Below are 27819 nucleotides of genomic sequence, written 5' to 3' on the forward strand. Positions count from 1 at the left end.
CTGTAAGTTTGTTGCATACTTGCAAGCTTGTAAGCTGTGAATTTCTTGTATGCTGTAAGTTTGCATACTTGTAAGCTTGTTAGCTCTGAATTTGTTGTATGCTGTAAGTTTGCATACTTGTAAGCTTGTAAGCTCTGAATTTGTTGTAAGGTGTAATTTTTTTGTAAGTTTCTTGCCTTTTTACCCCATCTCACCACGCTCTTCTTCCCTGAACTCAGACTTTGCATAATAAAACTACTCTGGCATCAATAATCTGACTCCAATAATCTGAATAATCAATAATATCAATAATCTGTCAGAGACCACGACTACAGAATACCATGAGCAACATGCCAGGATACCGATAGCACTCGGCCGAGGCTTTCAATACCTGTACAACGGTTATATATATATATATATATATATATATATATATATATATATATATATATATATATATATATATATATATATATATATATATATATATATGTGTGTATATATATATATATATATATATATATATATATATATATATATATATATATATATGTGTATATATATGTATATAAATATATACATACATGTACACACACACACACACACACGCACGCATGTTTTCCACTTTCCTTTTTATTATCTTGGAAACAATAAAAATTCATTGCACGCGAACATTTTAAAAGTATAATAATTATCTTTATATTAAAAACATCAAATTCACGATTTATGTGTGCACAGCGAATCTACACAAAAAGCAAAATGATAACTTAATTATAGAAGGAGCATTTCCTGGAAAAGTAAGAAATTTTTCTTTTAGATTTTAAAAAATTATCATAATTACGGTTAATCAGGTTGGGGGTATGCCAAGAGCCAGTCCTGTGTGTAATCTCGATAATCGAATCCACGTGAACCTCCATTCCAAGCCTGAAGTTTGTCCTACTGCTGAAGATTTCATGAAACAAACAGATCGAGCTGCTGTGACATCGCAGCCAGATTGCGAAGGAGAAGTTCGTTCAAAAAGGGAAATTTTCTGGCTCCATCTGTCACGGATCCGTCTTTCTTTAACCCCGATGGAATAACCGGAGGCGACCCCGTCACGCTGAAAAATGCAGATTCCCAGCATTTCACAAACATGAAAAGGCGGCGCAGGTCGTGGCTTGTTTGCAACACCAAGAAGCGAACTTTAGCTTTGTGAGCTTGCCTTGACTTTGTGGAAATCAAGCAAGAACGGCACCTTTTAACTGTGCGTTTTAGCAACGACTGTTGAGTGTGTACGGGTGCTTCCACTAGAGTAACCTCAACAAAGGTGTGTGTGTGTGTGTGTGTGTGTGTGTGTGTGTGTGTGTGTGTGTGTGTGTGTGTGTGTGTGTGTGTGTGTGTGTGTGTGTGTGTCGTATCGAAAGACCATCAAATTGCAAATAAGAAAAAGAGCAATGAGAGATTGCAGACCCTCGCCAGGACTTGTTTTGTGTGGTGTTTGTGTGTTGGTGTGTTATGTAATTATAAGAGCCATAACTAGAATTGCCACCTTATATGTACCAAGACGTCCCGCTTTGATCGGACACCTGACCCTGACCCATGACATTTATTATTATTCAAATTAATTTAGAATGGGATTAAGATAAATTCAACTCAGATCAAATGGAAGACCAAATTGGTCCAGTTCATGGGAGTAATCAGAAGAAACCCGAACAAGCAAAAAGCAAAGATGAAGTCATCAGGAGGAACCTGGATAGCATTCACATTTCAGCTGCTACTCCTCTACCTTCAAACCCATCCAGGGAGAGCAAAGTGAGCCTTATTTAAAAAAAAAAAAACAATAAAAAAACCCACATCTATTTTTTTTTAATAATCTCGGCTGCCAGACCATACGTCCATTCAGGTTGAAATTTAAGACATATATTCCCCATAACTACTCGACCATAAACGTGAAGTTTGACGTTGATTGATAAAGCAGTTCAAGAGAATTTTTTTTTTTAAAGATTGTCGTTTGATCCAATATGGCTGCCACACCATATGACCTATCAATTGTTTGTGCATAACCTGCTATCCCCAAGGCTTGGGGAACATTTGTGTGATGTTTCCCCTCGATCTGTCCAGCTGTTCTGGAGAAGAAGATTTAAAAAATAAGTTTTAGGGTAAATCCAATATTGCTGCCAAACTATGTGACATATGACATCATATGGTCATTATGGTGGGATCGTTTTGTTCCTCATGGATAAGCGATCAAATCTGTACAGCTTTGCCTCGATCTGTCCAGTCGTTTCAGAGATTTTTGAAGGTTTTTTTTTATTGATGGCTACCAAACCATGTGACTGATGACATCATCATTTTTTTTTAATGTCAACCAATTATCATCCCGAGATGACCCTCAAAAATTTTCATACGGATAGGATGTAGCATTCTACGTATGCAATTATGATGTCATCATGAAGGCAACAGTGACGTCATAAAAAAAATCACTTATTCCCCATGTGTGGAGTACTTGCTTTGTGCGAAGTTGCAATTTTTTCCATGGTGTGGTTTCGGAGATACCGAGGTCCAAAGTTTTCCTTTTTCCAACATAGCTGCCACATAGTAGATGAATGCACCTTTCTGATGATTTGCTACACCGAGCCCTTAACTATTGATGGAGTTTCCTTAATGTACTGAAATTAAAGTTAGATATGTCATTTTTATACACAGGTCAAGGTTCAGGGAAGAGCAACGCAGAACGATAGCAGAGCCAAAGAAAAAGTAAATTGAGACAGAACTAGTGACAGGTGGACGGATGGAACAGGTCATTGAGATGAGAATATATCTTGGGTGGACATGGGAGGGAACATGAAAATGCAAGAGGTTGCCGTTCAAAGAAGCTGATGGAAAATGGAGATTGTATCGACTCAGGGAGCTGGTTCCACCGATGAGAGGAATGGGGATTAATGGAGTGAAGGTGATCAGGGGTGTTGGTGACGACCAAAGGGCTAAAAAAGGGTAAAGGGGGTAAGACCAGATGTGGAGTGGAACGTGATCAAAAGGCCACCAATCAGTTGGTGGTGTGACAGAAGCAATCCCTGCGCTTCAGATTTCGATCAAGAGATGCCAGATCCCCCCAGGGCCCTGGATTCCACTGCCATCCGAGAAGCACGATGAGATGCAACAGCAGCAGCCCGCATCGGGTGCCATACTCCTTCGCATTGTTTGTCCATGTTCTATCGTTTGTAAATGGATAAAACACTGACAACCAATGCATTGTAGACAAACTCCTCATGGAACGTTAAGAGCCAATGACATGCAAAGCAAGAAAGCACTTCGCTCTGAAAACAATTCCAATGCGATCAGGGGTGTAACACTTTGTTTTCAGAACTAAGTGCTGCCTATCGAGGCTGGCTTGGAGATGTGATTGGCCCATAACATATCACAGCATACTGAAAGGTCAACAATCTACAATGATCATATCTCCACCAGAGGTTGACTGGACAGAAGAGAAGCTGTGTCTGACAAGGTGGAATTATTTACAAAATGGTATGGAGAATCTTTCAAAGCAAAGAGGTTAATGATGTACGTGATAAATAGGAGCGAACGCAAGATGCTGCCCTGAGGGTCACTGTCTTCCAAGAGAAGAACAATGGAAAGAATACCCTCCAGAGCAATGTGTGTGCTGCTGTTGAAGTGCACGGAGGAAATCCACTATCCAATCAAGGAAGAGGACCCAGAGTGCCATGGATAGAGCTGGGTACCAGAGAGTGTCGAATGCAAGGGGAGGATCTCCAATGAGATGAGCACGGCCTGCCTGACGTTCAGGAAATCCATCTATTGCTGAGTTACAAGATTTTCAAGATGCATTAGCCTGCAGGACGCAACCACAAAATGGCTGTCTTCGATTGAGGAGCCAGAGAGCAGGTGAGAATCGAGGTCTGCAGTTGTCATGGAATCAATTATGAAGGATTTCAAAGGTTAAACAACACATAAGAACCCATATACAGTATATACTCTCGAATATGATTTACCAGCGTTAAATAAGCCAAGTCATGTTGATGAAACGTAGCCATAGTGGTTGATGAAATTTCTGACAAAGCTTTGACGAAGAGGTTGAAGAAAGGAGGACAATTCATTTGCAGACTAGGCAGACTGGGTATCGGGTGGTTTGAAGAAAGGTGTTGGCAAAGGTCGCCATTTTGAATAAACATCTTGTTAACAGGAACAACAATGCACCCAAGGTCATCTTAGGAGATTGGATTTATCAATATGGGAGCGAAGTTAAGCAGAATGTTTATGATGATATTGTTTTATATTCTGTTCATGTCCTGATTCTGTGGTTTTGGGATTTTTTTTTCGCAGGATTCAAATCTGACAAACCTGGTAGGATTCTTTCATGGGATACAAGGGGGTGTTGCAACAGTTATACAAACGAGATACTCATGATATTCACATTTTTGCACAACTTCAAGATACTTACATTTTTCAATGTATAAGTATAATAATAATAATAACTAGAAGGGCACTCGGTAGAGCGCATACCTCCTCCACGTAATACCTGATCCACGAGAACATATCGGGCCCAATACATTTTTGAAATATCATGCTAAACAGTGCCATATCGTTTTTGGCCCTATCTATCAATGGTGAAGAATCACTTCAAAAATTAAATAATTCTCGTATCCAGATCCATATTTTGATTTTCACCAAAATCGAACTAATTTGTCAGGGTCACACACATAACCTGTCCACCAAGTATCTTCCATATCTGGTCACAACTTTTTGAGATATCCTGCACACAGACAGACAAACAAACAGACGAACAAGAAGACGACGTCGTGCAGAGCATGATACTTGCAAAATCCATAAAACAAATTTGTCCTCAAAAATATAATTGGCTGGTTGAATTCAGTGACCTGAAAAATTAATCCTCTTCAAATTTCAAGTCAATGGGATGAAAAGTGAGGATTTTAGAAATACCTCCTTCGTTGTTGAACTTGGGCAAATGTTGACCTTTTGTTTCTATGTTGACCTCAAATATAATTGGCGAGTTGAATTCAGTGTCCTGAAATATAAATCCTCTTCAAATTTCAAGTCAATTGGATGAAAATTGAGAATTTTTAAAAATCCCACCAAAGTTGTGGATCTTTGGCCAATGTTGACCTTTTGACCTTAAAAACAATAGGCTTCTTCCTTATGACAAACTCCACCATGTGGTGAAGCTTCGTGAAGATCAGTTTAAAATTGTGACCTGTAGGTGCCAGACAGACAGACAAACAGACAGACAAATAAGAAAAAGATGTCATGCAGAGCATGATACTTGCAAAATGCACCCCCCCCACCACTCTCCAAAGGTTACCATGGATACATCCAATTGTCCGTTTCATTAAGATTTATAATTAACAATCTTAATCAAGGCTCAGGTCAATTGGATGAAAATTGATGATTTTGATTGATAAGTTTGACCTTGAGTTGACCATTGACCTTTTGACCTAAAAAAATAGTTGCTTTCCTTAATCAGTGATGGACAATGCAAATCCTGTTCAACTTTGAAGTGATTAGGATGTAAATTGATGATTTTTTTCAGTTGAAAACATGATTTTAGAAGTTTAACCTTGAGTTGACCTTTGACCTTTCAATCTCAAAAATAGTTGGTTTCCAAACTCAGTAATGCACGATGCAATTGCTGTTTTATCTTTAAGTCAATCGGATGAAAATTGGTGATTTTTTTTCAGATAAAAATTGATTTTAGAAGTTTGACCTTAGTTGACCTTTGATCTCAAAATCAATTGGCTTTTCAGTTGAGACTACCTCTACAACTTGGTGAAGTTTCGTGAAGACCGGTTTTAAATTGTAACCTGCAGGCGATTGACAGACAGACAGACAGACAGACACAAGAACAAAATCGACTAATCAATATACTTGAAAAATCTTCGATTTTGCAAGTAACAAACAGACAGTGAGGGGTGAAAACATTACCTCCTTCACCTTCAGTGGCAGAGGTAATAATAATAATTATGATAATAATTATTATTATAATAATAATATTTTTAGTATTATTATTATTAACATGAGTTCCCTTTCAAGGAACTTTTGTGCAGGAGGAGCCCATTAGGCACATCAAAGCCCATCTTATTATTACCAACCTATGGTTGTTTTTTGTGCTCTTTCCTTTTAAGTGCTGGACATCAAGCAAGGAAGCAGTGTGCACCACTTTGGAAGTCTTTGGTGCGACTGTGCCAGCATTCGACGTCCTTGACTCAGAGCGGGTACTCGAACCATTAAGCCGCCAAGACTGGTTGTATGCTTCGGATTATGCCACCCATATACAATGGTGAAATATTTTTCTTCCTAATTATGTATGCTTCAATTTGTCCTTGTATTTGTTCTTGCCTGGAAACCCACTGCCTCAACTTGTAGTGAACGCCCTAAATTCCTGTCAAGAATTTGTGCCTTCATCATCATCACATTAATATTATCATTAATTATATAGACTTCTAAGTTGTAAAATAAGAAGCTGGTAACTCGGACGATTTCAGAGCATTTCATTATTAATTGCTTGACGTTCAGCATTTATAAGGTTAAGAGCATGGACAATCCCCATCGGTTTGGCATCCATGGGGAGGAGGAGGTAATCACCCTGTCGGAAAGGCCCCGATGAGTGCGGTGAGAAAGGCGATGCCATTGTGACGTCACCGGAACCCATTGCACCCCAGGAAGTGATGGCACTCCCCCCCCCCCCCCCCAAGGTCAGTGGCTGTGCTTGTCTCATCCAACAGTCAGTCTTGTGTTGCATCTCGTGTATTGGTTTGGATGTTCAAGTGTGTGAGATGTGTGTGGCAGCTCCACTACAAGCGTTAGATACTGTACTATAAGTAAACAACAACAAACCACCCCTGCCATTGTTAGTATTGTTATATTTGGTGGTTTAGTCAATCCCTGTATTGTGACTTTCCTCGAGGTTTATGCAATGTTTGTAAATCATAATATTTTTCAAACTCCATGGAAAAAGACTGGCATTCCGACACTGAAAGGTGCATACTGACGCTAAAGAATATTTCTTCTGATTTCCAGGTGCGCTATTTTTCGATCCTCGTGGAGGATCTCGAGGAATTACTCACATTGTTGTTCTTCATCTTCTTCTTGTGGACTTTTTTGTTTCACAGCCTACAGTTTTCATCGAAATTTCCTGAAACTTGGCATATATATGTAAAAATACCCTGCGCAGACAGTAACCATCTCCGATTTTGAAAATTCCTCCTACAAAAAAAGTTATGACGTCATAATATCTCCGCTAATGGAAATCGCCTAAAAAATTATCTTGGAAACAAGGCAAGCTTTTTGAATTCTGCTTGCGGGAATCGAACAGGGCATTAGCAGAGATCAATTAGCGCACATATGATACAGCACTATGACGTCATATCAATTTTTATGACGTCATTCCTATTTTTTGACATTTTTTGTTTCACAACCCAGAGTTTTCATCGGATCTTCGTGAAACTTGCCATGTACATGCAGAAAGCCCACGCGCAGGCAGTAACCATCTCCGATTTTGGAAATTCTTCCTAGGAAAAAAGTTGACGTCATAATATCTCTGCTGATGGAAATTGCCTAAAAAATTATCTCCGAAACTCGGCAAGCTGTTTGAATTTTGTTTGTGGGAATCAAGCTGGGCATTAGCACAGATAATTTATCGCAAACCTGATGCATCACAATGACGTCATATTCCTTTTTATGATGTCATCATTAAGAGGACGAGGATCTTTGCTCATTTGAGCTTGTTTATTTATTTAAATGAAATGTCATCATGCTTGGGTCATTACATTGTACATAGGTACTGCATGCTCCATCGAAAAATAGAACAGGAATGGTCCAGATGTGTCATCATCATCATCATCATCATCATTATCATCGAGATGTTGCCACACTTCTCCGCACACTCCAGTTTTGCGTTCACCTGCGACTTTTGAAATCGGTGTTCAGACTTGCAAACAGTTTTGAATAAGTTTCCTTTCCCCCTGATAATTCACTTACGTTGTGCATGAGAAATTTGATATGGCTTTTCCATTGAAATTGAAGATGACATTCATGATTAATTAATTGTCTATTTTGTTATGGTGATGTGCCATGATTGGTGCCATGGCCACCTCGCTGAAGCCTGTGATGTGCACAGAGTCATCTGGTGTTAGATTTAGGTTTGAAAATTGTGAAGAACAAGATTGACTGATAAACCTTATAAGACCATAGGGAAGCCTATTCTAATGCGCCACAGGACGAACATCTTCCTTAGCTCATGTTGAGGAGTGCTTGGTGCACTCTTCACTTGAGTCAACTGTGGGTTGGAAAGAGTGAGCAGCCGTGGGTGTCGAAGCCACAAAGCCGAATTATCCATTTCCATCAGTGAAAAATCGAGATGGCTCTCATATTTGATGTTATCATGAAGGATTTTCCAACAGGTGTGTATGTGTATTCATGCACTTGGAACTGAGTGAATGAGTGGAATGTATGTGTAGCATAGGGGGAGGGGGAGGTACAACCGTGGCAAAATTGTCACTTGCATGTAAACACCTCAGTGCGGTGAATGCAGTTATGACAGCGCACGTTGCAGCACCAGTAGAAGGTGCAGTTGCATCGTGACACCACGGTCACCTCACGTGTGTCGTAACCACGCCCGCAGCACAGCAGATCACAGCTGTCATGCGCCATCCGTCCTTTCCCTTTGGCACGACGGCATGTCCTCCCATCTGTGCCCATGTTACCGATAACGGCACTGGCCTCGCAGTAGCTCGGGGAATGGTCCAGAAAGACCAGCTGCCTCGGTTGTGGCTTGCGGAAACCTTGGACCCGCTTAACTCGCAGGAAGGTGGGCAACCTTTTCCTGCCTGCGAGGAAAGCCTGCACTTGAATGGCCTTGTTGTAACGTGACTTGAGTGCCATGGCCACCTCTCTGAAGCTCGGTAGTGAGTTCCAGCAGGTCTTGAGCGAGCAGGAGCCGGAGGCACCATGACAGCGGCACTGAAGCTTGATTGTCTGCTCCAGCACCTGCGATGGGATCACAGCAACATTAACCCCCATGCTTTGCATGGGCTTCACCAACATCGTCGTTTCTCAGTTTCTAACCAAAGGCCCCAGTGTCATGACTTCTGCACTCACAACTTGATATTGAACTTCATTTTCATTACTCCACAGTACTTTAGACAAAATGACCTTTAGCCTTCACAATAGCCACATACAAATACTCACTCTGCGTCCTGCCTCATTATTGTGCAGGTTCATGAGGGAACGTGCGCTCTGCGTGTTCTCTCTCTGGTCCACGAAGTCCCGTGAGAAGTCCAAACCATAGTTGACATCGGCCGAACAGCCTCCCCAGCGGAACTTGGCTGCGGGTGTTCCAGACATGCTCGAAAAGCCCTGTTTGTCCACGTCGCATCCGCAGCCTCGCAGGGTCCCACGTATGCACGCCATGGCGACCGCGTGTGCCACACCAGCCGCGGTCACTGCGTGCATGTAAGCTGCCTCTCTCGTCGCTGGCACAGGCACACACGTATCCCTGCGTCCACTGGCAGCCCTCCGCCATCTGTGTTTCACATAACAGAGCACTGTCTGGCTTGAGGCCTGCAGAGGGTGACTCCACAAGCAAAGGACCCCTGAGTCCATGGTTACCTACCAGCATCATGGCTTCCACAACACTTTCCAACAAACCAACACCATCACCACCATAACACTAACATTATGCCATTATCACAACCATAATCCCACCACCATCACAGCACAGCCACCACCACAACTTTGATCACTCACTCAACAATACTACGACTGCAAAAAACCCACCACCACAATACGACCATCATCACAAGACCAATATCACCACAATACTAATATACCACAATACAGGGTGTTTCAAAAAGATCGATGCAACTTTGTTTGACTTCCTGCAATTTCTTTGTTTTTTGACCTAAACCGTTTTCCTTTTCAGGGTTTGGTGGTGTTTGTTCCCTGGAATTTCTAGCTCCATAGCTCAACTCTGCCATTGACAGTGAAGCAGAAGACAAAAGTGGTAGTTCTGTGGTATGAGACTAAATCATATGTAGACACCGGCCGGAGGTTCTGCCGGGAATACGACCTCAAAACACGTGATGGACCCACAAGTTATGCCATTCAATGCATTGTGAAACATTTTGAGCACAAGGGTACAGTGCACAACCAGAGCAAGGGCAACAGTGGCAGGCCAGCATCAGTAACCAAGAGCCTAGCCAACATCAACGCCATGCAGGATTCTGCAGTGGACACTGGACAGTCCCAAGAAGTTCCACCGCCGGCGCTCCCAGGAGCTCGGCATCAAACCAACATCAGTCTGGCATATCTTCACTAAGGAACTGAAGCTTTTCCCATACATCATCTCGATCAGGCAATAAACTGAGTCAAGATGACACGAGGAGACTTGATATGTGCATTTGGCTCAGTGATGGGATGGAGCGGTACCCAAACCGGATAAACCTGATCTGGTGCAGTGAAGAAGCCCATTTCCACTTGAACAGTGCAATCAACAACCACAACAACATTTTCTGGGAGGCAGAACCACCTGAGGAGATCACTGAGAGGTATCTGAAAGAGCGAGTCACATGCTTCTGTGCCTTCAATGCCAAATGGGGAACGCTAGGGCCTCACTGGCTTGAGAATGACAACAGCAGGAGGGTGACGATCAACGGTGAGCGCGACTGGGCCATACTTCAGAAGTCCCATAATTATCTATCCCAAAAGGTCACCCAAAACCAGCTCAACATGACCTGGTTTATGTAGGATGGTGCACCCTCCATACAGCTGGTAACACCATCACTTTCTTAAGGCAGCTCTTCAGAAAGCTGCCAAGGGTTCTGTCTATGCCAACCATCCTGCCACACTGGATGATCTGAAGCAGAAGGCGTCAGACTACCTCCAGGCAGTGACACATGAGACCTTCAGGAAAGTTGGACAGAACTTTGGAGTCAGGATCAATGGCTGTCTGAACTGCAGAGGGGCACAAATTGAGAACATCAATTACAAGGATTTTGTGTAAATGCCAATTTCAGACCTTGGGCTCTCACTAACTCCAGCACTGACTTACTGCAACAGCAATCAGTGATAGAAAATACCATGTCATAAGGTTTCAATAAATGTTTGGTTCATCTTCATGATGTTTCTGTTTCTTTGTATATAAACATTTAAAGTTGCATCACTCTTTTTTTTGAAACACCCTGTACTTATGTCACCACAATACTGCCACGAACCCAAGACTTTTAGAAACACAAGACCTCTACAACTCAAGATCTCTACCAACTCAAAATCTGTACCAACACAATAACCCTATCAACACAAGACCATGACCATCACAACACCACCATCAACACAACACCACCACCACCAACACAACACCACCACCATCAACACAACACCACCATAAACACAAGACCCCGATCAACACAACACCACCACCATCAACACAACACCACCACCATCAACACAACACCACCACCATGAACACAACGCCATCAACACAAGACCGCCACCAACACAAGATCGCCACCAACACAAGAACGCCATCAACACAATACCGCCACCAACACAATACCGCCACCAACACAATACCGCCACCAACACAAAACCGCCACCAACACAATACCGCCACCAACACAATACCGCCACCAACACAAGACCGTCACTAACACAAGACTGCGACCAACACAAGACTGCGACCAACACAACACCGTCACTAACACAAGACCGTCACTAACACAAGACTGCGACCAACACAAGACCGCCACCAACACAAGACCGCCACCAACACAAGACCGCCACCAACACAAGACCGCCACCAACACAAGACCGCCACCAACACAAGACCGCCACCAACACAAGACCGCCACCAACACAAGACCGCCACCAACACAAGACCGCCACCAACACAAGACCGCCATCAACACAACATTGTCACCAACACAAGATCATCACCAATACAAGACCGCCACCAACACAAGATCATCACCAATACAAGACCGCCACCAACACACTACAACTAGTATTCCGCTACAACACCATCACTACCACAATGCCATCACAACGACAATGCCATCACTACCACAATGCCATCACCAACACAACACCAAGCCTGAATTTGGCTTAACGCTTAAGGTGACTGGATTAAGATCTTGGGGTCTTAAGTTTGAGCCCCTGTTGTGTTGTTAAATAACACCTGTTGTGACAACCAGGTGGGTTGTCCTCCCAGCTGATAAGCATTTGGATTCAGTAACATAGAGTGAAATGAACAACCTAACTTGTAGAATTTAGCTTAATGTGGAACGATTTGGTGAAAAATTATCAAATTATATATGCGCACACACTTACGTACATATCCCTCCCTAACCCCACCCCCCTCCACTACAGACCCACACGCAGATGGTAGCCAAAGACTCCACGTTCTCCCGTTGGTGTACAATTCCACCGCTCTCTCCGAAACTGATACTGGCATTCCTCCAATGCCAGCTGGGCTCCAGCACCCACAGCCAACATAGCATCAGGTCGTTGCTGGCACAATATCCGCTGTGGTGGCACCAACCCGGGGATGTGGTTACAGATGGTGCTCGCACCCAGCGCCGCGACACTGGATAGCACCCTGAGGTGAGAGAGGGGGAGACTCTTAGATGACGTAAGGTCGTGATTCAGGTCACAAAGTCATGGATTTGACATTGGGAGGATGTGTGAGTTGTTTTATAACCGATTAGGGGTTTCACAGTATAGTTGATGCTTTTTGAAGTGTTTTGAATGATGATTGTAGTCTCGAAAAACCAGGCAGACATTGGACAACAGGTAAGGTTGGAGAGTTGAGTTTAAAACACACACACGCGCACACACACACACACACACACACACACACACACACACACACACACACACACACACACACACACACACACACACACACACACACACACACACACACACACACACACACACACACACACACACACACACTAGTCAGAGTACTTTGGACGATGAACTTGCTGTCATGAAGTCACGTGATTGATACACCAACTTAGTCATTGATGTCCCACTTTTCTCTGCCTTTAATCATGTGAGCTGTAGGTTTGCTGTGATGGAGCAATTGTGCCACGTACAAGAGATCACCAGCAAACATCCATTCACCAAGCACAATATGAGGTTTCTTGAGAAAAAAGATGTTTTGTTATTATCACACCATGATAGGGGAACCATACAATCTCCTGAAATATTCAAACGAGCATTTCTGAATGTAAATCGAAATAAATTAATTCATGGATAAATAGCACGTGTGATAAACAACAATGTAGAATAAGTTGTGGCAACAATGGTCCTGGCAAAAATGGTTGGACAAGATCCCCCTCCGCTCCCACTCTTATAACCTCGGTCCTCGCTACATGTTCAGCATCATGAAGGTCCACACTTGAGCGAGGACTGAGCATGTAACGAATGCTGAGCGTGTTGTCGGCGTTCACAACCTATGCCCAACGATAGTCTAACTTATGCATAGCGCGGCAGCGTATCGCCGACGATCACGTGGCGTAGGCTATTAATAGGCTGCGGCTCGACGATTCAAATCATAACCGCACTAGACATCAAAGTGTGAAGCCGCTGTCACACCTTGACGTTTTAGCCAGCGTATGCCGACGTATGAAAAATTTGCCGAACCAAGCAGCTGGCACACGTCGAATATGTTATGGGTAAGTTTTTTATACGTTAAAAGCACGCTGGCGTACTTCGATTTCAAGTGCGGTTATAATATAACATAATTAATAAGCTGCCACTCAACGATTTAAATCATAACCGCACTAGAAATCGAAGTGTCAACATCACCGTCATACCAAAGAAAAAAAAAAAAAAAAAAAAAAAAAAAAAAACAGGGAGTCTGGAACACTGACGCCAACCATTACCTTAACGTGTTTCGACTTATGAGTACCTTATAAGTAACGTGTGTCGACGATCGCGTCACGTGCCTACAACACATTACTCATAGGTTAGAAATAAGTTTCGGGTATGCTAATGTTACCTCGACGTGTTTCGACTTATGAGTAACTTACAAGTAACGACGTGTGTCAACGATCGCGTAACGTGCCTACAACTTATGGCCAGCGTTATGCGGAACGTGTGAGTCATACGCTGGCATACGTCGAAAAATTTCAAGCATGGAAAATTTGTCTAACAGCTCGGCGTACCACAACGTATGCCAGCATACTACGACGTATGCCAGCATACTACGACGTATGCCAGCGTGCTCTTAACGTATACAAACTTACCCATAACGTATTTGATGTGTGCCAGCGTTTTAGCCAAATTTTTCATACGTCTGTCATAGACTGCCGAAATCGTCAAGATGTGACAGGGCCTTAAGCCTCACTCCTGTACCAGCAACTTATGTGTGGATACCTTCAGAGCGCGGTGGGACACATTGAGGTTTCAAAAGGGCGTAAGGAGAAGTGTGCTCCATATGTAACAGCAAATCGTAGTTATTTTCTTCATTTTTATAGAGGATTCAGACAGCTTGGTGTGGAGGTCGTGCAGTTAGTTTTTAGATCCTCGTGGAGGATCTCTAAGTCTTACTCACGTTGTTGTTCTTCATCTTCTTCTTGTGGAATTTTTTGTTTCACAGCCTACAGTTTTCATCAAAACTTCCTGAAACTTGGCATATATATATATATATATATATATATATATATATATATATATATATATATATATATATATATATATATATATATATATATATATATATGTAAAAATGCCCTGCACAGACAGTAACCATCTCCGATTTTGAAAATTCCTCCAAGAAAAAAAAGTTATGACGTCAAAATGTCTCCGCTAATGGAAATCGCCGAAAAAATTATCTCCGAAACTAGGCAAGCTTTTTGAATTCTGTTTGCGGGAATCGAACAGAGCATTAGGAGAGATGAATTACCGCACATTTTATACATCACTATGACGTCATATCAACTTTTATGACGTCATTCCTATTTTTTGACATTTTTTGTTTCACAACCCAGAGTTTTCATCGGATCTTCGTGAAACTTGCCATGTATATGCAGAAAGCCCACGCGCAGGCAGTAACCATCTCCGATTTTGGAAATTCTTCCTAAAAAAAAAGTTGACGTCATAATATCGCCGCTAATGGAAATCGCCTATACCATTATCTCCGAAACTAGGCAAGCTGTTTGAATTTTGTTTGCGGGAATCAAGCTGGGCGTTAGCACAGATTATAATTTATCGCAAACCTGACACATCACAATGACGTCATATTCATTTTTATGACGTCATATTCGTTTTTATGACGTCATCATTAAGAGGACGAGGATCTTAGCTCATTTTTGCTTGTTTTTTTTAGAGTTGTCTAGTCTGGGTTTGATTCCTGACCTGATTAAAAATGTTGGATTGGTGCTTCACAGGCAGGGTGCCAACCCTCAGATGGTCATCAAACCGGAGGACCCGTCCGCCAGCACTGTTCGTCAGTGGACGTTAAGAATCCCATGGTGTTTTTCGACATAGAGTGGGTAAGTTATCTCAGGAACCTTGAGAAAATTACAAATTTGTAGAGCAATTAAAGAAAATGTAAAAAATCCAAACTTTTTTCAAATTTTTTTTTTGCCTAAAACGCTCCCCGGCACTCATTGATGAACCTAACCCTAACCTCCGTAAGTTTGACAAAGAGTTCCTGTAAGGAAGTTATTATTATTATTATTATTATTGTTATTATCTACATCTCAAAGCTCTGTTATCTGATGTTTTCTCTCCTAAGGGAGTGCACAACAGTCAATATCATTGTTTACCCCCAATTCCTTCTTCAGCCTTCTCCTTGTTACCTCTGCCACCAAAGATTTTCACCCCGATCAGTTTGTCTTTTTGTTTGTTTGTGAGCAGGACATCTCAAAAGGTGTGGACGGATTCGGCGAAAACTTGGTGAACAGGTTGGCTGTGTGACAACGACGAATCGATTAGATTTTGGTGAAGATCCAAATCCACATCTAGATCCGAGAATTGAAATTTTTTAAAAGTGATTCTTCACCATTGAGAGATGGGGCCAAAACAATACAGTATATAGCACGATATTTCAAAAATTTGTGGACAAGTCATGACAAAACTTGGTGGGTGATTAGGTTAGGTGACAAGAATACGCCGATTCGATTGTGGTTCAGGTCCGAATCCAGATCCAACCTATCAGTGGGATACAAAATGTAAACTGTTCAGCTGACTTGGGGGTATGCACGCCACCGAGTGCCATTGTTGTTATTTTTGTGATTCATTCTTTGTTTTTTTTTTTTAATTTCTTTCCATGAGCAAGGATCATGGAAGAGTAAGGTAGAACTGCCAGTGGGACACAAACATCAAGGGAATGAATGAACAGGAAAAGAGGAGACGGAGGAGGTGGGGGAGTGAGTGAGGGGAACACTGAACCAAGCAAGTAAGATGTTGTTTATGTAAAGTACTCTTTCCTTGAACTTTGCTTGATTTGACTTTAATTTATTGTCAACAGACTCTTTAAAGAGCTGATATTTATTTATTTATTTTTCTTTGGGCTTATAGAAGAGCGATGTTTAGGCCGAGGTCACATTTGCTCTACGGAAAGGATACGGTGGCCGTATGCCCTTTGAATTGACAGAAATGTGTGGCGGCCACAGAGAAACTGAGGTGGCCTCAGGGAGGCCCTACGCCGTTTGGCTATATTTTACAGGCCGTAGGGTTGCCGTGGAATTATAGCGCGGAGTTATAACTTTTTTTCATTTCTACGTTCGCCGTAGCAATTAGACAAACCAAGCTATGATGTAGATGTCTTCCACGTCGACCGTACGTGGGGCGTACGGTGGGCTTGCGTTATTCGTGCGGCTGCCGTAAGCTCTTCTCAATGAAAAATGAATTTTCCCAACCCCCAAAAATTTACGGCGGCCGCACTATTTCCACGGTCGCCGTACGGTGGCTTTGCGGTCTGTGTGACTACCTGCGAGCAACGCAGGGTCGACGCACCGTTCCCCTATGTCTGCCGTGCACCTACGTACGGCCTCTGTGGCAGTCTGCGTCGACCGTGTTTCCACCGTGCGCTACCGCTTGAGATCGGAGTATAGGTGTTTGCCTATTCCGTGGTGCCCCCAGAATCCCAATTTAATTTGTTCCAGGAGGTTGTTCGGATTGCAAAAAGTTCGGATTCCAAAAAATATTTTCCCAATAAGAAATAATGGAAAGTGAATTAATCCGTTTATGGACCCAAAGAAAACCCACTTTCAAGACACTTTAAACTGAAATTCCCCATGTTTAAGGTAAAATAAGATGAGTAAATGACCTTCGGTGGCAGTGTATTGTATGTAAAGTGGTACAATCACCACATCCAAAGGTCCACACAGGCTCGAGCTCTGTCCAGGGTTCAGATCGCTCGCGCACGCTGCGAGAGCGCTGCCCCCAGGGCAGCTCATCATACATAATGCCCAAAGAACCACAATCACTTTCATCAAACGCATCGGGCTGACGTAATCATGGATATTCCAAATTACAACTGGTTTTGCTGTGAAATTCAATCCTTGCCCGACAGTCCGTCACACTACGTGATCGGATTGCTTTTTTATTATTAATTAAAACACAAGATGATTAAAAAAAAATCAAACATCACAAATGAAGGTGAAAACACGAGGCTTACCTCGTGTTTTTACCTTCATTTGTGATGTTTGTTTGGCTCGGCGGCCGGAGGGTCTACAAAATGTACAGGCATGAGCAATTATTAAGCGGCCGCAGTATTTCCACGGTCACACAATGTGGCAGTCACATGTGTTTTTACTTCTCGCATAGCAAACGCTGCTCATAGAGAGCTCGGCGTTGTTCTTCTTCTTGTTGTTCTTGTTCTTCTTCTTGTGAAGACAAAACCTTAATCTCTCGGACTCGGCTCTTGTATATACAAGATCCGGATCGCCTTAAATACTGAGCACATGTACACATCCTCACATAGACGGTGCCTTTTGAGAGCGTCTATCATGAACTTTTAAAAATATTCAGACATTTGCTTTAAAGTTTCGAAAAGTTGACGTTACTATTTAAAGATTATTCCATTTATCGTATTGTAATTTCGTAAATACATTATATATTTCGTAAATACACGATATATCGTAAATACATAAATACATTATGACGGGTTTCGCTATTGGCTTAATGAAGTCACGTGACGAAATATCGGAAGTTGTTTTTAAAAAAAAAAAATTTTATTTTTTTTGTTTTAGCCGACAAAACCTTTAGGTTTTGGACGCTGCTCTTGGACACATTTGTCCTTGTTATTTTTCGGGTAGCCGCACGGCGTATTTATAAATTGTGGAGACTGAAAACATGGTGTGCCGTGCGGTCTTTGATATGATGTCGCACGGTGACCTTAGGGCGTTCCTGCGGCGGCCATAGAATTTTCAAGGTAGCCGCAAGGTGCCCACAAGGCGACCGCAGGGGGATCCTAAGCGGAACGTGCAGCCAGACGGACCGTAAGGAGTAGGTTTTTTTTACCAGTTCTTTTGTTTCGGCTTGTCGAATTGCTACGGCAAACGTAGAAATGAAAAAAAGTTATAACTCCACGCTATAATTCCACGGCGACCTTATGGCCTGTAAAATATAGCCATACGACGTAGGGCCATCCTGAGGCCACCTCAGAAACTCTGCGGCCGCCGCACGTTTCTGTCAATTCAGGGGGGGTATGGCCGCCATATCCTCGCCGTAGAGCAAATGTGACTTAGGCCTTACCTCCTCTTTTTTCACAAGGTGCTTTCAGGCTCTCACCTGATCTTCATTCCCTTGTAAAGCGCTTTGAGACTTTGCTTTGAAATGAAGTATTTATTTGAGAAATTGATTGATTAGCAAGTCGACTCCTTTTAATAAGAATCGTGTTTTAGACAAATAGAATGGAAGATGAAATACTTTGACAAGACATTTGTGAATCCTGTATTAATTTGAATTTCCTTAAAAATTAATTATTTTTTTATGAATTAAAATTAGTCTAAAAGACTTCACTTTCGGGGAAGACGAGCTGTATTATTGGGTGTGAGTCTAAAAACAGCTTGTTTATAAGTACTGTATGTTTGCTATTGAGTAGTGCGGCAGACATGGGAAGGCGTTTTGAATGCAACTTCTAAATATGTTTGATTCTGTTTAACAACCAAAATGCTTTGTGCCTCCACACCCAGCATTTTCTGGCGCTGTGCCCTGCTGTACATCGCAGCTGCACAGTGGTCATTCTTTGCTCTGTGCAGGTGTTGTTGGGTGTTGCTGGGTGATTTAGGTGTTTTGGGGTACTGCCAGGTGCTTTTGAGTGGTGCTTGGTGCTTTTGAGTGTTACTGGATACTGCTGAGAGATTCTTTGGTGCTGTTGAGTGTTCCTTGGTAATTTTGAGTGCTGCTTGGTGCTTTTGAATGTTACTGGATACTGCTGTGGATTCTTAGGTGCTGCTGAGTGCTTTTGAGTTTGAGTTGTTGCTTTCGAGTGTTGCTTGATACCGCGAGGTGCCGACGGTGCATCCAGTAGGCGTGACAGATGAAAACATAGCGATCCAGGTGTATGGTTGAGTGAGATGGATTGTGAGTGGTAGGAAAGCACAGACAAGCACAGACATTGTATGTTTACAGAAAGGTGAGTGTCACCTTTTTGTGCATAATTGAATCAGTGCTGAAAAGAAAACATGCAAGTTCACTATGCCGAGCCACATTTCAAGTTCATTACGCTGAGCTACGTTTGAACAAGTAACAAGTGATGAAACACAAGTTCATTTTTCTGTGGCTTTAATGACAGATCCCAGAAAGTTGCATATTTTTCTCAAGGTTTTCACTCTGGCTTTCAGCCAATTTTTTTTTTTTTAATGTAGAAGATCAAAGCTCATGGAAGAGTGAGTTAGCAAAGGGTAATAAGGCAACACACTGACGCAGTGGGCTCACATTTGGACACAAGCAAGGACAATGAATGAATAGGAAAAAGGAAGAAGAGATGAAGAGAAGGAAATGCAGTAACCTTCGAAATAATGAATCAAAACGTTCCAGTTTGAGTGAATCTAATATTGAGCAGCTTCTAAAGGGTGCGCGGCTACGTACATGTTTATATATTATCTCTGGAGTACAAGTGGAAGGGATTGCTCAAAGAGAGCGTACTCGTCTGTGGTTTATGTCTCGTCTCACTTTGATTCCCGACCCGACTATAAACTGTAATCCCGGTGTTTCACAAGCAGTGCGTTAATTACATCCACAAGTCAGAGGGACCTCAAGCCAGGTGTTCCATCTGCCAGAATTTGCTGCCGGTGGACGTTAAATATCCCACGGTGTCTTTCGCAAAGCATTGGCCAGTTTGTGTGCCTTCCTTAGCTATCACTATTGGTAAGGCAAAGGCAAACCACCCAGTATATTTCTTGCCAGGTGACTTTAATCAACACCCACACCTGGGAGGGGGTATATGGACAAGAACAGCAAAAAAAAGAAAGCATCTAAAAATGCAAAGCCCCTCACTGTCCGCTTTCTATTCGGACTTCTTCTTCCGTATGCAAAACATGAAGAAAAAAGCAAAAAAAAAAAAAAAAAATACAAAAAAATTTGTCGATTTTAGGTGACCTTGACCTTTGACCTTTAGATCTTAAAAAAACAAAACAATCAGATTCTAGCTTTTTATTGGTGAACAAATTCAGTGACTCGATATGCAAATTCTTTAAATTTCACGTCAATCGGATGAAAATTGATGATTTTACGTGACGTTGACCTTTGACCTTTTGACCAAATTACGAATTTGTCTGCTCTATATTCTTCTTATGAAGCTTTTTTGAAAATTTGATGACAAAGCTCAAATGGTAAAAAAAAAGTTGCGGCTCGGATAGACACCCACACAGACAGACACACAGACAAACAGACACACAGACAAAGAAGAAGTGATTGCAAAACCCCGTTCCCTGCTGCATGCGGGACAGCTAACAACAGACCCATCATGTTTTAAACAGTACTTTAAGGTAACAATTTAAGAAAACTCAAATAACATACACTTACTGACATTGTTTACATTCTACATCAGTCGAACAGCTACGATTTAAGTGTGTCCCTCCTCGCTAATGATGTAGTGCACCATGTGACTAAGACATGTTTGTGGCAAACAACAAACAAATGATCAGGCCTTCAGTTACAGGATTGCTTCAGGTGCATTATCCAGACATAATTTGAAGTGTTTCTTTATAAAGTAAAATACCACATCTGTTTTAAAATACAGTCTGCTCGCATTAATGCCCAGACACAGCGAAGTTGTCTCATTGTTCAGGCCAGAAACAACACAACAAATAAACAAACAAACATCTGCAACTCCTCTTCAAATTTCAAGTCAATTAGATGAAAATTGACAATTTTAGAAATCTGGCCTATGTTGACCTTTTGGTCGATGTTGACCTCAAAAATAATTGGCTGGTTCAATTCAGTGAACTGATATGAAAATCCTCTTCAAATTTCAAGTCAATGGGATGAAAATTGAGGATTTTAGAAATTCCACCTGAGTTGTTGACCTTGTGCCGATGGTGACCTTTTGACCTTTTGACCTCAAAAACAATAGGCTTCTTGCTTATGATGAACTCTACCATGTGGTGAAGTTTTGTGGAGATCGGTTTAAAATTGTGACCTCTTGGTGATAAACATAAAAACAAACAGACAGACAAACAGGTAGAATAACGCACGCAACCAACAAATATACTTGAAAAATCTTCGATTTTCACAAGTAACAAACAGACAAACAACTCTCAGAACACAAGATGGCTTAGCGATATGCATTTGAGGTGTTTTAACATCATCAGGAAGTCCCTTTTACAGACAACCTGTCAAATGTGGACAATGAACAATGCCATATTAACAATAACCGGTTACTATCAGCAGTGTCATCTTTACACTCATAATGTTTTCAAGTCCTTTAATAGTTTTACTTGTTCAAACACTCACCCCACCCTGAGAAAATTCAGTTTTATAAGGCATTGTGCCAGGAAGGTTTCAACCGACTTATTTACCGACGTTGAACCAGTCCAAGGTGTTCATGCACATCTACAGGGTGAACCCTGGAAGACTGGTGTCGATCCAGAAGGTGGTACCAATCGGGTAAGACTCAACAGTCTCATCGGTGATCTATTGGCTTGAAGGTGACTGATCCTGCCAGCTCTCAGAAACTTAGCAGACTCTCAAACCCCAGAGAATACTTGAGGATGCTGCATCTTGGAGCACAATGTTCTTCTGCTGGGGACACAGTCAGTTGTGGACGTTAAATACCCTACATTGTCTAATGGCGGGACAGGGATTGTGTACTGGTGCCCAACTACATTTCTTTCCCTGAAGGTTAAAGATGGGGGGGGGGGGCAATGGCAATGTGCCTTCCAAGAAAAGGCAATGTGTGTGTGTGTGTGTGTGTGTGTGTGTGTGTGTGTGTGTGTGTGTGTGTGTGTGTGTGTGTGTGTGTGTGTGTGTGTGTGTGTGTGTGTGTGTGTGTGTGTGTGTCAGAGTGTCTTCTCCATAACTCTATAACTATAAAACCTTGCAGCCTGAAACTTTGCATGCATTCTAAGAAAACTCCAAGGAAGTGCAAGTGTAAAATTGGGCGTTTGGGTTAATTCAAACACCTCTTTTGAAGATAATTAACAGCCTTATTTAATTATATCCTTCATCAGGCGATCCTTGGCCACCTCACTGTGTGGGGTCTTCAGGTGTTTCTTGGGTAACTTCCCTGGGGTCTGAAGCCGCCATGCTTTTTGGCCTGCTCAACCATGCTTTGACTTGGAACAGGCCGCAACGATTTCTTCTTAATCCGATTGCATACGTAATATACTGGCGATGAGGATGGGATTTCTTTGCTGCGGTAAAGTTATTTGATTGACGCTCGCTAAGCTGCTGTTCAAGTCCAAGGCCCATTGAGCTTCGCTGGAGTAGCAAGACAACGTTGGGGCCTGGAGCGTCGAAGGCCGTGGAACTCAGACTGTGATTGAGCGCCATTTGTGCTGTGTCATGAAGATATGGCAGGCTATATCGGTAGCATCGAGCCATTTGATGAAGGGCGGGAAGACTGGCTGGCATATTTGGAGAGGCTGGAACAGTACTTTCTGGTGAATGGCATTGCTGGTGAAACACAGGTGCCAGCATTTCTTCGTGTAGTTTGCAGCAAAATGTATGGGCTGCTTTGGAATCTCACTGCACCAGATACGCCATGCACAAAGCCTTATGGGGAATTGGTGAAAATTCTCCAGGATAATTTATGCCCAAAACCCAGCATAATTGCACAGTGATTTCGATTCCACAAACATGATCAGCATGACGGAGAATCGATGTGTGATTTTGTTGCTGAGTTGAAAAGGTTGTTTCAGCACTGTGACTTTGGTGACAATCTAAATGACACATTACGAGACTGGATCACGTGTGGATTGACGAGTGAGAGTATTCAGAAGCGCCTGTTGTCGGAAAGTGAGCTTAGTTTCCGGAGAGCTGTTGAACTCGCGATTGCCATGGAAACTGCTGCAATAGACTCTGTGGAGTTACGGAATAAGAGAGGACCCGAAGACCACAAGATGACTACTAAGCCTGGGGCTATGCTTTCCAGGTTGTCCGGTGCCCAGAGTGATGGAAATTACAGGGGGTCTTGTTTCTGATGTGGAAGGAAACACCACCCTGATACTTGTTACTTCTGGGACGAGGAGTGTTATAACTGTCACTTGAAGGGTCATGCTGCAAGAAGATGCCGGAAGCCTGGTAAAAAAAACGAACACAAATGTCCATCCTGTGAGTCGTAGCAACAGTAACAGTAACCAGGAAGACTCGCTTGTAGCTAACATTGGAACCAACCATGTCAACAATCTGGATGTCATCTGGATTCACCTTAAGGTGGCGGGAAGAAATCTGTGTATGGCATTGGACACTGGCTCGGCAGTCTCCATCATTTCATTGTGCGAATACTCTAAACTCTACAAACATCTGAGACTAAAGAACACTACAACTGTACTTCGAACTTTCACTGGTAAGCAAATTAAACCAAAAGGCAAGCTATGTGTGCTGGTACAGTACAATCAGCAATCCTATGTGCTGCATTTGTATGTTGTGGACATTCAGTGCCCAGCCTTGTTGGGAAGAGACTGGTTGCAGAAGATCAAGCTCGACTGGCACACTGTCAAGTCAATACATGTCAACTCAACCATTTCCGTATCGACTGATGCTCAATTGAAACACTTACTCAACCAGTACTCCGAGGTCTTCAAGGATGAAATTGGAACTCTGAGAGGCACGAAAGCAAGGTTGAGCTTGAAGACGAACAGTAAAGCCAGTGTTTCACAAGGCTCGGCCAGCTCCATATGCATTACGTCCAAAAATAGATGCTGAGCTTCAATGATTGGAACAGGCAGGTGTTGTCTCCAAGGTAGAATCGAGTGAATGGGCCTCGCCTGTAGTCCTCATTATGAAGCGAAATGGAGATATTAGGCTTTGTGGGGATTTCAAGTTATCGATAAATTCCTTAATTGAGGTGGATCAATACCCACTACCATCTGTGGAGGATATACTGGCAACATTGGCAGGAGGAAAGAAGTTCTCCAAGCTTGACTTACGCCAAGCTTAACTTCAGATGGAAATGGAAGAAGACTCCAGGAAGTGTCGAACAATTAATACACATAGGGTCTGTACCAGTACAACAGACTGGTGTTTAGGGTTGCATCAGCCCCTACAGTCTGGCAATGTACCGTGGATCGGATATTGGCAGGAATACCGAAGATACGATGTCTCATCAATGATTTCATCAGATCATCATCGGGAAATCAGACGGAGAACATTTACAAGTTTTGGGACTGGTTTTGCAGAGGCTAAAGCAGCACAACCTTCAGGTAAACCCAGACAAATGTCTGTTTCTCAAAGAAAAGAAAACCTATTGTGTGCATGAAATCACTGTGGAAGGGTTAAATAAGACATCCAACAAAGTAAATGGGATGGCAGAAGCACCAAAGCCTAAAGATGTCCCACAACTTCACTCCTTTCTCGGGTTGGTAAACGATCATCATCGTTTTCTTCAAAATTTGTCAACACTTCTCCATCCGTTGCACCAGCTACTATAAAAAGGACACACATGGAGTTGGACTCACACGGATAAGGAGGCATTGGCTCTTATCTCGGGAGTAAAAAAATGTCACCATCACGTTTTTGTCAAGACGTTTACCTTAATCATGGACCACAAACCCCTCCTATCCATCCTCCACCCTTACAAAAGCATACCAGTGATGACAGCCACACATCTGTAATGATATGCATTGTTTTTAGCTGGGCATGACTATAACATTGAATACAAGAGTACGACTGATCACGGTAATGCAGATGCCCTGTCACGGCTTCCACTTGAGATCATCCAGCCATCTGCAGAGGATATTGATGCAGTTGATGTGTTTCACATATCACATATTGAATTACTTTCAGTCACAAGTGATGAGATCAGACGGGAAATGCAACGTGATGTGTTGTCTCGAGTGTTAGAGTCTGTCACTCAGGGTTGGTCTCCAGAAGCAAAACAGATTCAACCTTTCTACAACCTGAAGGATGAACTGTCAACCCATTGTGGCTGTCTGTTGTGGGACACACGTGTAATTGTACCCCAATTATTGTGCAGTCGTGGACTGGGACAGCTCCATGAAGGACACATTGAGGTAGTAAAGATGAAGGCATTTGCATGTAGCTACATATGGCTGCCCTCAATTGATAAGGACATTGAACATATAGCTAAGTGCTGTGATGAGTGTCAGCTACATCAGAACATGCCACAGGTGTCACCTTTGTGTCCATGGGGGTGGCCCTCGCCCCCATGGCAGAGGATACACGTGGATTATGTTCGGCTGTTCCTTGACACTATGTTTCTGGTGGTGGTTGATGCACATTCCAAATGGCCAGAAATCTATGTCATGAAGTCAGCTATGTCACAACAGACCATCACCAAACTGTGTGAGATTTTTTGCCAGGAATGGCGTACATGAACAGCCAGTATTGGATAATGGTCCCCAGTTCACATTGGATGAATTGTGCCTCTTCATGAAACCAAAAGGAATTAAACACACCCGGTCTGCTCCTTACCATCCAGCCACAAACGGGATGGCTGAACGTTTTGTCCAAACTTTCAAACAGGCTTTTCGATCTGCAAGGGAAGAGGAGGGCACCATTGAAGCAAAGTTAGCCCATTTCCTGATATCCTACCGGAACGCTCCTCATGCAACAACCTGAGAGAGTCCTGAAAAGATGTTCCTTGGCAGACCACTGCATACTAGATTGGATGCGGTTAAACCTGATATCAGAAAAAGGGTCAACGATATACTTTTTCAGCGGCCCCTTGGTGGAGGTAAAGACAACATGCGTAAATTTCTGGTAGAACAGCCTGTTCTTGTGCGCGACTACGGTCAGGACTACAAGTGGGTAACTGGTGCTGCAAGGTCAAGACGTTAAGGTCCCTTAAATTTTGATGTTGTAGTTGGACTCTGCATTTGGAAACGGCTTGTGGACCAAATGCGGGATACCAGGCTGAGCAGTGAAGCTCAACCTTTCCAATCAGCCGACCTCCTCTAAGAATGCAGTTAGAGGGATCGGGGTCAACTGAGAGGATACCTGCACCAGCGGAAGCGGTTCCCTCTGAGACTGATGCTGAACTGGCATCAACAGATGCTGCATCTCAACCAACCGAGATAGTTCTGGGGACAAGGCGGTCTCCGCAGAGACACCATAAGGCCCCAGAGATATTGGATCTGTGAAGTGATTCAGTTATGGGACAGAATAAGCCCCTCATAATCTCCAACCAGGGTATGTTTCACCCCTGTGCTCAATCCACTAGATGCTGCACTTCAGTTACCTGCTGTCGGTGAAGTCGGTGATTCTATTGTTATGATGCTCTTGGAATGTCTTTGATTATGCAATTTTCTAGGGTTCATCAGATGAGTAAAATGTTCCTTTATTGTTGTGTGGATTAACTTGTTGGTGTGGGATTAGATCTGGAAGGGAGGAAGTGTGGTGTATTTACAGCTGTGAGTCTTGATATGCAGTGTGGAATAAAATAGTTCATAGCCCGCCATTTCCCGTGACTGCCATGGTTACTCGAGCTCCACTTAATCCTATTGCAAACATGATATTAACTATAAAGTTTTTTTTTTCTTTCACTTTCCTCACTCATGTTATCGAATAATATTATCGCTGGGTACATTGAAATGCTGAAAAACACCCGGAGACAGAAACGTTCATGGCTTTATTTCATTTGTGCACATGGCATAACCTTGAGAATCTCTTAAACTAACCAGAATTACAAAATCTAAGATCCAGATTTGAAAGTATCAGCAGATTCGAGTCTCCCAAAAAGATCGATTTGTCCAATTCGGACATTTCTTGTGTGTTTCCAGGTGCATCGTTGTATCGAGGACATTGGATAATCGCTTGCCAAGCCAGGCCGTTCTGTTGGAGTGCTTGCTTGAGTGTTTAAGCCGCTTACCGAGCTGTGTAGCACAGTTCATGTTCTGATCGGGATGCAAGTCCACAGTTACTTCATGGTCGAGGTATGTATACAGCACACACGGATGTGGTACATATGGGTAAATTTGGATCTGTACAGACTCTCCGCGGGTGTGTGGACGTGCCATGCCTGTTATGGGTGCCATGGTAGCAAAGTTTCATTCCATATCTTATGGAGGTTCCATCAGGTTTTTCTTTGTCGTCGCACCTGTTTATAAAGCATTTGGTTATCGGATTTGCTTTGAAAATGTTAATGTTTCTCTTTATGAGTTTCAAAGCAAAATATATTTGATAAAACCCGGCTTCCTAGCCGTTTGCCGTATTAACGTATTTTCTAAATTACCGAGCCAATTCTTT

General features: G+C 42.6%; 1 protein-coding gene and 1 long non-coding RNA gene across 6 annotated transcripts in view; one reads left to right on the forward strand and one right to left on the reverse strand.

Annotated features, from left to right (window-relative positions):
• Positions 1-596: 596 nt before the first annotated feature.
• The window catches only part of LOC147019169 (protein Wnt-7b-like), a 41820-nt gene continuing 14597 nt past the window's right edge, over positions 597-27819 (reverse strand). Inside the window, exons 2-4 of one of the 3 annotated variants that reach the window (XM_085899488.1) lie at positions 12364-12586; positions 9181-9514; positions 597-8979 (exon numbers count right to left, since the gene is read on the reverse strand). In XM_085899488.1, the coding sequence (XP_085755614.1) occupies positions 8488-8979; positions 9181-9514; positions 12364-12586 (1049 nt within the window). In that variant the 3' untranslated portion in view covers positions 597-8487. Of the gene's footprint in view, positions 8980-9180; positions 9515-12359; positions 12587-27819 lie in introns of all 3 variants that reach the window. The other 2 variants (XM_085899489.1, XM_085899490.1) reach the window with 2 other exon arrangements.
• The window catches only part of LOC147019170 (uncharacterized), an 82663-nt gene continuing 67894 nt past the window's right edge, over positions 13051-27819 (forward strand). For 2 of the 3 annotated variants that reach the window (XR_015062662.1, XR_015062663.1), the window contains exons 1-2: positions 16271-16399; positions 27354-27506. This is a non-coding gene — a long non-coding RNA (uncharacterized LOC147019170). Of the gene's footprint in view, positions 13132-15386; positions 15492-16270; positions 16400-27353; positions 27507-27819 lie in introns of those variants that run through there. The other variant, XR_015062664.1, reaches the window with a different exon arrangement.

This window comes from Eptatretus burgeri, chromosome 10, assembly GCF_056783735.1.
Source record: "Eptatretus burgeri isolate ZD-2024b chromosome 10, Ebu_testis_v1, whole genome shotgun sequence".
In the NCBI taxonomy this organism is placed as follows: domain Eukaryota; kingdom Metazoa; phylum Chordata; class Myxini; order Myxiniformes; family Myxinidae; genus Eptatretus; species Eptatretus burgeri.